The 13,717-nt window shown below is 36.2% G+C and overlaps 1 protein-coding gene across 4 annotated transcripts in view; it reads right to left on the minus strand.

Moving 5' to 3' along the window:
* The window catches only part of VWA8 (von Willebrand factor A domain containing 8), a 458,897-nt gene that overhangs the window by 193,142 nt on the left and 252,038 nt on the right, over nucleotides 1-13,717 (minus strand). For all 4 annotated transcript variants that reach the window (XM_055244723.2, XM_055244727.2, XM_055244724.2 and 1 more), the window contains one exon: nucleotides 1,696-1,771. In XM_055244723.2, the coding sequence (XP_055100698.2) occupies nucleotides 1,696-1,771 (76 nt within the window). The remainder of the gene's footprint in view (nucleotides 1-1,695; nucleotides 1,772-13,717) is intronic.

Raw genomic sequence — 13,717 nt, forward strand, 5'->3', positions numbered from 1 at the left:
TATGAACAGTCTATGCTGGCTGAATTAGAAGTTAAATGTGAGAAAACAGACTGGAAGGGTAGACTGGTTGTCTACCACTAAGGATTTAACTGCCAGACCAAGAAATAGGTACTGCCTCATTAAGTAATGGGATGCAATTTAATGGTTATGAGTTCACACATGATAGAAGTGGAGCTTGGAGCTACACTTCAGGATATTTAATCTGGTGACAATATGCAGAATAGTTTGGCCAAAAAGTGGTTTGGGAATCTGATTTGAGGGAGGTATGAAAAAAATGGAAATAAAAAGCATTAGATTGATTTGAAGGTTTTGTAGAGACAGAATCTATAGTCTTGGCAACTGCTTAGGTGGGAAGAGGAGAAAGGAAAAATAAGTCTTAGGTTTAAGGTGACTGGGTTGATGGTGACATCATGAAAAGAAAGAAGAAAGCTAGAGAAAACTCTTAAAAACATTTTTTAGGGGTGGATAAAAGAAGATACCCATTGAATTTCAGTGAAAATCTCAAGTTTTTTTTTAAAAATAGTAAGAAATATAATGTAAAGTGGACTACATCCTAATTTTTCTCATGGGATGGTATATTTTAAGAAAATACAGATTAAGAAATGGGCATTCCTTCTACCACGATTATTTTAAACCATATTTTTAAGAAACTTATAAGAAATTTCTTTTTAAAATTTTAGGATTAAAAAAACCTGAATTTAAAAAAAGAAAACATGTAGCTTCTATCCTCAACCCCATCTTTGTTCAGGGAAAGACAGGCCCAACCTGGGAGAACTCAAGCAGGAGATCCTAAAGACTCCACTCCCTGGGGTCTGGACCACAGAGGTTCCCATGATGACTTATTTGTGCCATTACTGCAAAGGTGTGTGCAGAGGGACATGCCTGGCAGGCTGAGATTTCTTTAGGTCTTGTGCAGGAAGTTGAGGACTGGATCTTCCCAGCTGTCTAAAACACTTGGCTAATATTTTATTAATTAGAACCATTTTAAAAAACTTTTCTAGAAACCTTACCTATTTTCAAACTCCATACATTTGAATATGATAGTAAACTTAAAAAAAAATCTGGAATAGAAAAGAAATCAATAGAGGATTGCTGTCATTCTCTAAATCTCTCTGAAGAGAGAAGAACAAAACAGGAAAACATGTTATCTTCCCAATAATTTGCATATATCCTCTCCTAAAATGAACATGAATGAATGCTTTCCAGTTAGGCTGAAACGTATTAGAATCTGATATGGTTTGGCTGTGTCCCCACCCAAATCTCATCTTGAATTGTAGCTCCCATAATTCAAAAGAGGGACCCAGTGGGAGGGACCCGGTGGGAGATAACTGAATCATGGGGGCAGTTTCCCCCATACCGTTCTTGTGGTAATGAATAAGTCTCACAAGATCTGATGGTTTTACAAGGGGAAACCCCTTTGCTTGATTCTCATTCTCTCTTGCCTGCTGCCATGTGAGACATGTCTTTCACCTTCCACCATGATTGTGAGGCCTCCAGAGCCATGTAGAACTGTGAGTCTGTTAAACCTCTTTTTCTTTATAAATTACCCAGTCTCAGGTATGTCTTTATAAGCAGCATGAATACGTAATCCATGAGACTAATATGTAATCCATGAGAGATCCATCCTCCAAAAACTGAAATACAACTATGATACAAAAATACCCTTGAAAATATTTCTATGATTAGATTACTAACCAAAGGTGAGTCTTCATATACAATAAGTCCGTCTTTAACTGAAGGCTGAAGCGTAAGAGTTTGTACTGTGGTATCCCTAAAATAAAACCAACACATTTTATAGTTAGTAAGGAAATAAGCTGACGATTGATCATGATAAAAATACAGCACAGGTGCATTTTTTAAAAGATTTTTGCTCATCATCCTGCTTCCCCTCGTCCCACCAAAAAAAAACAGCAAGTGAAATTTATTTGAGTAACAATACTTTGTAGACTTAATACAGTATAAATTACAAAGAATTTGAGAATTAATCCAGACTTATAGATTATCCAGATTCTTTACTTCTGTTTTTCTTTCTGGTAATATCTCTTGTAACCATTTCACACCTCAAAATTACCACCTGAGGGTGAAGACGAGAAACTAAAAAAAATATATATATAATATTTATGTTGTTTAAATATAATTTTGATGGCAAGTTTGGTAATGATTGGCATCTGACATGGACAATTAAAGCAAATCTAGTAATCACACATTCAGGCCCAAACTGCCATCACTAGGTGCCAAAGCCAGACTATCACACCGCTTGCCAGGAATACTCAAGAATTACTTTATGGGATTTTGAACATTTCTGCTGGCATTAAGGCAATCCATTATATTTCTTAAATCTACTTTTTACTATTTACCTGACCCTCCTTTAGATCAGGATCTTCAAAAATATTAACAGTTGGCTATCTTGATGTTAAGAGCCTCCTTACATGATGAGATGTAACATTTACATCAAGTGTGGATATTCTTGCCAAAATGTGTGTAAGGAAGTTGCAGGTGGTAGGTAGGGTCAGATATTTTTAAGGGGATCAATTTTGTATCTTCACCTTCTATCTAAGATTATTTCCCACAGAGAATTAGAACTACTTTAAAAATATGACTAGCATCTCTGAAGAGTTCAGTTATTTTTTCAAACTACCCTACTTCTTATTCAAAGTAAAGCATGAAGTTGCAATTGTGTTGTTTTGACTATCTACTATGTATAAGACACTACTGGACAGTGAACTTCAGACCTCGACGTTATACTTGTGAAACGTACATCCAAAACCAAACTTTACTACAATCTATTAAAATTGTAAAATGTGTATCTGTTTTTTAAAAAGAAATAAATAGCACTTGACAATAAAACACAAGATAAACTTAACATGTCATCAGATAACTGTTTTGCTTTTAGTAGAACAAATATAATAAAAATCAGTTAATTGCTTTGAGAGGCAGCTGTGGAGTAGTGCAAAGAAGACCTTGGAGTCAGATCAATCAGGATTCAAATTCTTGTTTTTGCCCCTCATTGGCCATGTGATTGTGAGTAAGTAATAAAACCCACCCAAAAGGATTGCTGATAGAACACTTGGAAAGTGTCTAATGCCATATCTGGCAGACAGCAGGGGTGTAATTACACACCAGCTTTAGATATTTGTTATCATTATTGTTGTTGTTGTGACTAAAGTTCCTTGCCTGCCTACCTTTCACTTGATCTTCAGTTTTTTAGCATAGATGGTACTTCTTGAAAAATCTCTTCCCTGGCCTTTTGTAGACCAGCTTAGGTGCCCCTGCTATGTGTTCCCCTTGTGACCCATATATCCCCTAATTCAGCCCTTAACACACTATACTGTAAGTACTTATTTTACTATCTTCCCACACAGACTGTAAGATCTAAGAGTACAGAACATGTCCACAGTCCCTCATTCTGTCCCCCATCTAGAAGATGTCTGGCTCACTGGAGGAATTCTATAAATATTTGTTGAATGAATGAAATAAACAAAATATATGAAAAAGTAAAAGTCAACGATGTAGTTTATGGTGCAGGATAAAATACATGGACTTTCAAATTTATCAGATCATTGGATTTTGTTTCTAAACAGAGAATCTGGAACCTACTTTAGTAAATGTCCAGGATAAAATACATGGACTTTCAAATTTATCAGATCATTGGATTTTGTTTTTAAACAGAGAATCTGGAACCTACTTTAGTAAATGTTGGGTCAGAGTAAGGCTAATTCTCTTACGGGTAAGAAATGGTACATTATGGCCGGGTGCAGTGGCTGAAGCCTGTAATCCTGGCACTGGCACTTTGTGAGGCTGAGGCAGGCAGATCACGAAGTCAGAAGTTCAAGACCAGCTTGACCAACATGGTGAAACCCCAACTCTACTAAAAATACAAAAATTAGCCAGGAGTGGTGGCACATGCCTGTAATCCCAGCTACTCAGGAGGCTGAGACAGGAGAATCGCTTGAACCTGGGAGGCGGAGGTTGCAGTGAGCTGAGATAGCACCATGGCACTCCAGCCTGGGTGACAGAGCGAGACTCTGTCTAAAAAAAAAAAAAAAGAAATGGTGCATTCTAAGGAATGCATCTGTAGGTCTGTATTAGAAAGTATAGTCATCTTGAGAAGGTATGCATGGGGTTGACTAGTCAAGGGACTGAGGAGTTGACGGTTTATGTCCAAGATGGAGTTGAACTGGAACTTACGGTTGCAGTGCATACCTTCCCCATCAGAGTCCTCATTTACGGAGCTTGAACAGGTATGCTGGCAATACAATTATTGACATTTACAATTTGTAGACTATTTGCCTTATTTGCCTACAGCTTGGAAAGGTTCTCCTTCTAACCTGACCAAACAGTTTCTTCAGTTAATTCTCTGGGCTTCTGGCCTATTGCTGTTCCTGATTCCTAACCAACTCCCATCACCATAATCCTGGCTTTCCTGGGCCGGGCACCTGCCCCCATAATCTACTGCTTCTTATGGCCCTAGCACTACACTTTACAAAGAATCTAATTTTGTTTATCTTCTCTAAAAAACAAATTAAATTGTGTCTAAAAATAAAGCCCTGTGGGATGATAGGGAAAGTGAAAAATACATTGTGGCAAGTTATTGGTGATTATACACCTTTAGTATGAATAAAATGTTCCCTGTATAACACATGGATTGTCATATATCTATTTTCTGTATTTATGGGTTTTATAAACTTACTGCAGGGCATATGTTATTTTTTTTGCTAACAAATTAATTATTAAAGTTTTAAACAAATCAAGAACAAAGTTTAATTAAACTTACTTATATTAATTGTTAATATTCTAGCAATAAAGAAGGGGGTGGATGAGGAAGGGAAATAGATGTGTTCACACAGATTTTTATAGTAATATAATGAATTTCTCACCTCAGCTTTCACATATTTAATGGGCAACAACATGTCATCTTCCAGCACCAAAAAGAAAAAGGAACTCTTGCATCATTATTAGTAGAAAGGAAATGCAGTTGTTACCTTAATAATTATATTGTGCTTCATAGCAGATTAAGAAAAGTAAATTAAGGCCGGGCGCGGTGGCTCACGCTTGTAATCCCAGCACTTTGGGAGGCCGAGGCGGGCGGATCACGAGGTCAAGAGATCGAGACCACGGTGAAACCCCGTCTCTACTAAAAATACAAAAAATTAGCCGGGCGCGGTGGCGGGCGTCTGTAGTCCCAGCTACTCGGAGAGGCTGAGGCAGGAGAATGGCGTGAACCCGGGAGGCGGAGCTTGCAGTGAGCCGAGATTGCGCCACTGGGCGACAGAGCGAGACTACGTCTCAGAAAAAAAAAAAAAAAAAAAAAAAAAAAAAAAAAAGAAAAGTAAATTAAACCTGAATTCTAATTTTAAAAAGAAAATGAAGTTGCTCTGTAACACTCGAATTCTGATAGCATACAACTTGTCAAATTATATTTCTCAAAAGACTTCTGTGCTAGAAATAAAAATCACAGGTTTGAGAAAACAAGCACAAATCAGATGATTTCCAAAGGAGACTAAAATGAGAATAAATGCAAATGGGAAACGTGGCTTTTAGTAGAGTAGTATGCGAGAAAGAGAAATTTATAGGATAAAGGTGGTTTTGTTCTGCTCTTATAAGTCCCTTCATCTAGTACAAAAAAAAAAGCAAAGGCTAGTAAAATATGTAAAATAATATTGAACTTAAGAAATTAGTAGGTTTATGTTTCAGTAAGTTACCTTCATTATGTAAGTGGGAAATAATCCACTATTGTCTGCATAAGACTTAATACAATAAGAAAAAAGGCTTGATTTCCAAGATATACTATAAAATTACAAACTTTAAATTATTAAGTAATAAGGTGACTACTGTTGTTACAGGTAGCATAAACTGACTCTTAAAGACAATATAGTATTTCTTTTTCAGAGGGTGCTTGATTAAAATAATTGCTCTGCATTTATGAGCAACCTGGATAAAAAGATTAATTCTCCACACAAATAAACAATGACCCTAAAAGAATATTTTATTTCTTGCAACTTCAATCCTCTTGTGAATTGTTCCTTTCAAAAACAGCTTTGAAATGTAAGCTAATGAAAATTTAGTGTCACAGCAATACTAGAGAGAAGAAAACTTAAAACACACTTTAGTTACTAGTTCTTAGCCTAAAGCTTAAAAAAGAGATGTCTTTCCAGCACAAGACATTTATCAGTAATACTTGATGAATTAATTAGAATGTTCAGCTAAGTGTTGACATTTATGTTATCACTGTTCTCACTTTTTACTCTCTTACAGACTACAGCATCTATCAACTAAAGCCTGTGTCAATAAAGGGGCTGCTCAAAGAAATATTGTACTAAACTCTATTCTTAACTTTGGCACTTTAAAGTATTTTAAAAAATTAGAGTTATATTTCAATAGTAATTTAAAATTGTTCCACATGTAATAAAAGCAATTAAATTGTGTAAAGACCAAGTTTTTCTCAAAATAAGAAAAGAAAATTGGCCTCTAGAGAGCAAGCACAATCTGTTCTGAAATATTGCTTATAAAGGTACGTTAAGTTAGTATCTTCTAATTTATTGAGGAGCAGAAGATCTCAAAATAGCGATGTTTACTTTAAGGATGATATTTTAATAAGTTGTATCTTAACTGATTTATAGTTAGATTTATTTTAGAAAAACTATAATAGTTAAACATAAGAGTAAAGGAAGAAAGAAGACACATAAGAGTTTCAAAGAGCTGATGAAAATCTCTGTCTTTATAGTTCATTAAAACAGAAATGCCTACAGGAATGGTCCACGCAATAATACGAGCCAAACGTGAGAAAGGAAAGACAGAATATGGAACAAAGGCAGCACTGAAAAAATGTTTGCTCAATATTTTTTCTTTTTTCTTTTTTTTTTGACAGAGTCTCACTTTGTCACCTATACTGGAGTGCAATGGCATGATCTTGGCTCGCTGCAACCTCTGCTTCCTAGGTTCAAGTGATTCTCCTGCCTCAGCCTCCAGAAGAGGTGGGATTAGAGGCATGCACCACCACACTTGGCTGATTTTTGTATTCACCATCTCTACCAGGTCAGGCTGGTCTTGAACTCCTGACCTCAGGTGATCCGCCCACCTCAGCCTCCCAAAATGTTGGGATTAAAGGCGTGAGCCACCATGCCCAGCTGCTCAACATTTCAAACAGAAGTTTAATTATGAAAAGAGAATTAAATGGCAATTTTTACCAGTAAAACATAAACCTAACATCATTGATTGAGAGAAGTAAATGCTGTCAAAAGATATTTTTCAAGTGAAGATGAGTTCTTGGTATCAAGAACATAACTTTCACAAGACCTATTTTAAAATGAGTAATGAAATAAAGATAAAGAACTAAAAAGAATTATCACCAATAAAATAGAGTGGTACTTAGAAAAAGGTGATGTAAACAAGTTTAAGAATCACTTGATGTTTACAGTCTGAGCTGTCCGCAGAATAGTGGCATCCCATCCCCTAGCCCTATCTATAAAAGACAAATTCACTTTGCCATATTAGGCAAGAAACTTCCTTAGCCCCTCAAACAAAAACAGTCACTGTTAAAAGCAGTGTTGCTATCCGATACAACAATAGGAGGGTATAGAATTTTGAACAGGAAGAACATGTTTTCTTCTTCTTTTTGATTTCTATTGTACAACATGGTGAATACTTCTAGTTTATTACAGTGTTGCCTATTTCAAAATTGCTAAGTAAATTTCAAATGTTCTCATCACAAATAATGTTAACTATTTGACATGATGGGTATGTTAATTAGCTTGATTTAATTATTTTGCATTGTATTTGTAAGGTATAACATCATTTTGGACTATAAATTTTTTTTCCCCACACAACTCCCTCTTCACAGAACCCATAAATTTATACAATTATAAACTGTCAATGTAAAATTAAGAAAAAAGAGAAAAGAAGAAGACAAAATGAGCTATGACTACTGCAGTGTTGAAAAGCAGCACCAGACTGAATCTGAGGCCTTTTCCCAGTTTGGTCAATCTCCTAACCTCCTGAAGCCCAAGATTACTCATCTCTACAGAAGGAATTAACGTAGAACACTGAGGAAATATGATAGTGTAAAAAGTATGGAAGACAAAAGAGCAAGAATGAGAGACAGAAAGAATACTATTATACAGTGTTTTGAATATTTTGAACGCTTTGAGGAAAAAGTCCTTTTAGTATGATAAGTAAAATATTTCCGCCAAAGCTGCTAAAAAGACTCTATATCTTAAAATAGTTATTTTGTTGGGCAGTTTATTTAGTAGTCAATCACTCATCACTAATATGCTCAGATGCAAAAAATCCTAACTATAAAAGGAAGGAAAACATTAGGGGGATAATATTAATAGAATATTATCTGTGATGAAACACTTTGCTCTTCAGAGGTAGGGTCTTGCTGGGAACTGCTGGCAGCAAAAAGCCACAGCAGAACAGTCACCTGATGGAAACTAAACATTTCAAAATGTGTTTAGTTTACAAAATCTACTTATCTCTACCACGTCTCCTACTACTGTGTTAATACTATTTAAAAAGAAATTCTTCAAAAGTCAAAGCCATGCTGATCTAACTGAAAATTTTCGAAGTTGTCCACTGTTTAGAAATAAAAACAAATCTACTAAAATAGTATATAGAAAATTGGATCTTTTATCTGCACTCTGAAAACTGGCTTTCCAGCTTGGTAAATTTTAGGCATTCAACGTGACCTAATTTCTTTGCAGGAACATAATTTTCCTTTTTCCTGACAAAAAAGAAAGACAGTGTGCAGGTCCCTTATTTGAACAGAAAAACATATTTTCTAATCTTTTTTTGAAAAAAAATAGAAGAATGAAATAAGGATAAAAATACAAAGTTGAATGAGTGTACAAAGATGCACACACAGATACAACCAGCAGGTGTGGTTGATGAACACTGTATCCACTGCATAAATCTTTAGCAGTAAATATGGTATATGTGACCTTTTTAAAAAGACTTTATCAATTGTAACAACATAAGAGTGTGATAAAGAGACAAAATTAGTGAGTGACCACTTTTTCATGTTAGGACTTTCTATGGTCTTTTATTCAACAAATATTTATTGAATAACAATGAGTACTGCTTTAGAGATTGGAGGATTAGCTGTGAACAAAACAGGTAAAAATTCCTTTTCTTGAAGACTTCAAATTCATACTAAAGGGAACTTATCTTACCATACTAATAATGTACCATCTTTAGTACAGTACTCAATTTTGCATGAGATTAAATATCAAAAGACATTTTGTCACAGGCAATTCAAAGAAATAAAGTTAAAATGAATATTTTTGATCATCAAGACAAATAACAAACTAGTCTGGTGCAGTTTAAATCTACCAGGGGAGTCATGTTCTCTATGAAGTTGGTTAGGTATGTCTCTTTTGGTTAATAACCCAAAATATATCTTCACATAATACATGTTATCTAAAACTTACTATATAAGTTGCATTTTGTATATAGCATAATATTATTTGATATACTCTAATCCATGAATTATTTTATTCTCATTTTGGTTGTTCATCAACCAGGAAAAATTCCCAATGCTCTAGTTTTATGTTTATCAGACTTTAACCACCCAGGTCAAACAAAAAATAGTATCTAAATAAGCACTATGTTTGGAAAACTCTTACCTTAAAGAAAATCTGTGTTTAAGTTTTCTACCATTTACCTATTTTATTGAGTTTTTATGATAGATATTCATAAAGAAGACACAATTGCATCATAGGAAAAACAATATATTTTGCATTTTTAGCAACAGAAGTTAAACAATTCATTTCAACCCAAGCCTATCTTCTAGTATAATTTTTTTTTTTTTTTTGAGACAGAGTCCTGCTCTGTTGCCCAGGCTGGAGTGCAGTGGTGCAATCTCAGCTCACTGCAAGCTCCGCCTCCCAGGTTCATGCCATTCTCCTGCCTCAGCCTCCCGAGTAGCTGGGACTACAGGCACCTGCCACCATGCCTGGCTAATTTTTTGTGTGTTTTAGTAGAGATGGGGTTTCACCATGTTAGCCAGGATGGTCTCAATCTCCTGACCTCGTGATCTGCCCACCTCGGCCTCCCAAAGTGCTGGGATTACAGGCGTGAGCCACCACACCCGGTCCCCAGTATCATTTTAATGGCAGAGGAAAAGGAACAGATATCTCTGAGGAATCAGAGGACAGAAGACTGAAGCAGCTCTCTAAACACATTTTCTTGTCATCTTAACGTTTTATCTTAAAATTTGATGTAGTTTTTTTTTAAATTTAAAACTTCTTTTACTCTCTAGCCCTATGTCACAGTGATGTAGATTTTGAAAGCTATTTCCATAATATACCCAGCTTCTTTCAATACAAAAATATTTAAGCCGTCATTAGGAAAAGAGCAGCAAGGAGCTGTTGTCCTGAGCCAACACTTTCAGGAAACTGGGTTGAACTGAAGACGGCTATCGCTGCAGAGCAAGTTCAGCATCCGCACGCATTTTTCTGTTCTAGTAGCAATCACATTATATCTTGGACCTCATTATATCTTGGTATAAATGCAGTCGGTTTTTTTACTTTATGAACTACGTCAGAGTGATCACCATCCAGAGCCTCCAGAATGATGCCAAGAAGGAGGTATGTGCAGCATTTTTTGACTCCTGCTGGTAGGCATTTCAACAATGGCACCTTTTAAAGATATCACACAGCTTAGGTCATGTGGGACCAAAAAGTTCTCTCATCTCCTGGGAAATCTACTACTTCAGGATGAACATGAGGATGTGGTTCATTTGTCCCATTTTCTCATCTGAGTTTAGGTATCACTGAAATTTATTTAAGATTAGCCAAAACATCTTCAAAACCACACCAAAACAAAATACTTAATATATGGGTCAAATTAGAAAAAAAACAGGCATATTTAGAGAGGCAAAACACTGGAAATAGGCTACTGTCCAGTGCTACTCAAATGTCAACCTTCCCAGAGAGGCTTTGCCTGATCAACCTATTAAAACTATAATCTCTGCTCTGGCCTCCTTCCCTGCTTTATTTTCCCCCATAACACTTATCACTATTTGATGTACTATGTATTTTAATGATCTCATTCTCCCTTTCACCAGCAACTATAGATAAACATGAAGACTGGCCTTTTTAGCACTTGTTCACTGACGTTATCACTCACACTTAGAAAAGTAACCAGCATGTAGTAGGTGTTCTCAATGCTTGCTGAGATGGATGCATTTCAGATACTTCAATCACGTACCATGAGGCCATACTGAGCTATTAGAAGTTCCTTACACACCGGGTTTATTTGTGTGCACCTTTTCTCCTTTCTGCAAAGTTCTCTTCCCTTTCCGCCACTTTTTTTTTTTATTTTTTATTATACTTTAGGTTTTAGGGTACATGTGCACAATGTGCAGGTTTGTTACATATGTATCCATGTGCCACGCTGATTTCCTGCACCCATTAACTCGTCATTTAGCATTAGGTATATCTCCTAATGCTGTCCCTCCCCCCTCCCCCAACCCCACAACAGTCCCAGGAGTGTGATGTTCCCCTTCCTGTGTCCATGAGTTCTCATTGTTCAATTCCCACCTATGAGTGAGAACATGCGGTGTTTGGTTTTTTGTCCTTGCGATAGTTTACTGAGAATGATGTTTTCCAGTTTCATCCATGTCCCTACAAAGGATATGAACTCATCCTTTTTTATGGCTGCATAGTATTCCATGGTGTATATGTGCCACATTTTCTTAATCCTTTCTGCCACTTTTTATGACAAATGGTTAAGGCCCATTCCTTAAACACTCAGTTCAAATGTCACCTGCTCTTAGAAGCATTCCTTATTTCTCACTGTTATCCTCCCAGCTGAACTATTGTTCTATGGAAAGCACTTTACAGTTAATAAACTTTTCAGTTGTTCACATGAGTATCTCCTTGACAAGGCATACTGTCTATAGACAAGGGTATAACATTTTTTTACGTATACTTAGTGTCTATCATTATGCCTTCAACATTGTAGGCATGCAAAAAATGGTTAGCCAAAGAATAAACACATGAGTGTATTAAATACTAATTATAAAACGAATTATATTTATACATTTCCAATGTGCAAAGCAGATTATTAGGCATGAAGGTTTATAAAATGAATAGTTCACATACCCTAATCCTGGGAAGCTCACATGACAGACAGGGAGATAGATATAAGGCAATTAAATTAAATTCATGTCAAAAGATGACAAGGGCTATAACAGAAATCAAAACAAAGTGCACTGGGGACACAGAAGAGAAGGCAATTAATCCTGATGGAAAAGAACAGAGTCCTGATTATGGAATTTGATTTTAACCGGCAGGAATGAGTGGAAAGTATGTCTAGGCAGAGGAACAAGCATGTAGAAGTTGGGGGATGCAAGAGAAGTTTAAGGCTACACTTAGTTATCCAGCATGTCTAGGATATAGTCGCGTGGAAGGATGTAAAGCTAGATAGGCAGGCTAAGTCCAGAGTGTACAGTCTTCATTGCCATTCTAGAGTCTGACTTTCATTTCATGGAAAATATGAAGCCATCGGAGAACCAATCATCTATCCATTTCAGAGAGAGGATTGGAGAAGATTCTCTAAATAGATGTTCCAAAGATGGATGGAAGGGAAGAGACATTACATTCATTCATTTGTTTAACAAATGTTTATTAAACATCTGCCATACTCCAGGTATCATGCTGGAAGTAGGAAGTTCAAAGATATATTCCTGCCCTTAAGATCTCTCTGTTTAGCAAAGGAGACAGAGATGGTAATATGTAATTGTGATAAAAAATGACAGGTACAATACCAGAGCCTGTTCTAGGTCAGTGGCTCTAAACTTAACCGTCAACAAAAGTTTTTAAGAAGACACATTCTAAAATACACAAAAATAGAAACAAAAAACAATGAGCTAAAGGTGAAAAACAGTACCTTAAAAACACTCTTGGATTTTACTGGTTAATAATGCAAAACCTTTTTTGTTCTCATTAAAAATTAAAGGAGGATATTTTGGGAAGAGCAATGTAATCTATATACTTTATTATTTGTGTGATTTAAAGGTCTCCTCCTAAATTCAGTTTACTTTGCTACTTTGTTTCAATGCCTATCATCTCTGAAAAAGAACTCACAAAGACATGAGATCCAAATGGAAGAAGTGCAATACTGACTGCATTCCCTATAGTTCAACACGCGTTTTTCAATCTCATTTATCAAACATAGAAAGGCTCTTTTGCACCCCACTTTATGCTTATGGTGGCATAAAGAAAGGAACCAACATCTGCTTGTGGAGAAGAAGAGGAAAGAATCTAAGATATTTTCTTAGAGGAAAACACTTTGATTTTCATTTTGAAGATAAAGTATGAGTTTTCCAGGTAGACTTGACAGGGAATTCCAGGCAGCAAGAGCTGCACGGAACAAGTTGGGGAGTAATAGATGTGGTATGTGATACCTGGGAACCACAGGCAGCTCATATGGCTTAAGCATACGTGGGAGAGAAAAGGTTGGTGGAAGACAAGTGAAACAGATAGTGGCAACAGGAGTCATTGCAGGGTTCTGAGCAGAAGAGCAGGTAATCAACTTTATTGGTAGAAACATGCAAGGCACGGAAAGGAGAGATTAGAGGCTGAGTTCTTAACCAGGAGGCTACTACAATAGTTCAGGCAAGAAAAGATGAGCAATGGACTGGTTCTCACTGCTACAAGCATGCTGTCAGGAATGATTCTATTCCCCTAGTGAGAGACCTTAACTTGGCTTGGTC

The sequence above is a fragment of the Symphalangus syndactylus genome, chromosome 15 (assembly GCF_028878055.3).
Source record: "Symphalangus syndactylus isolate Jambi chromosome 15, NHGRI_mSymSyn1-v2.1_pri, whole genome shotgun sequence".
Lineage (NCBI taxonomy): Eukaryota > Metazoa > Chordata > Mammalia > Primates > Hylobatidae > Symphalangus > Symphalangus syndactylus.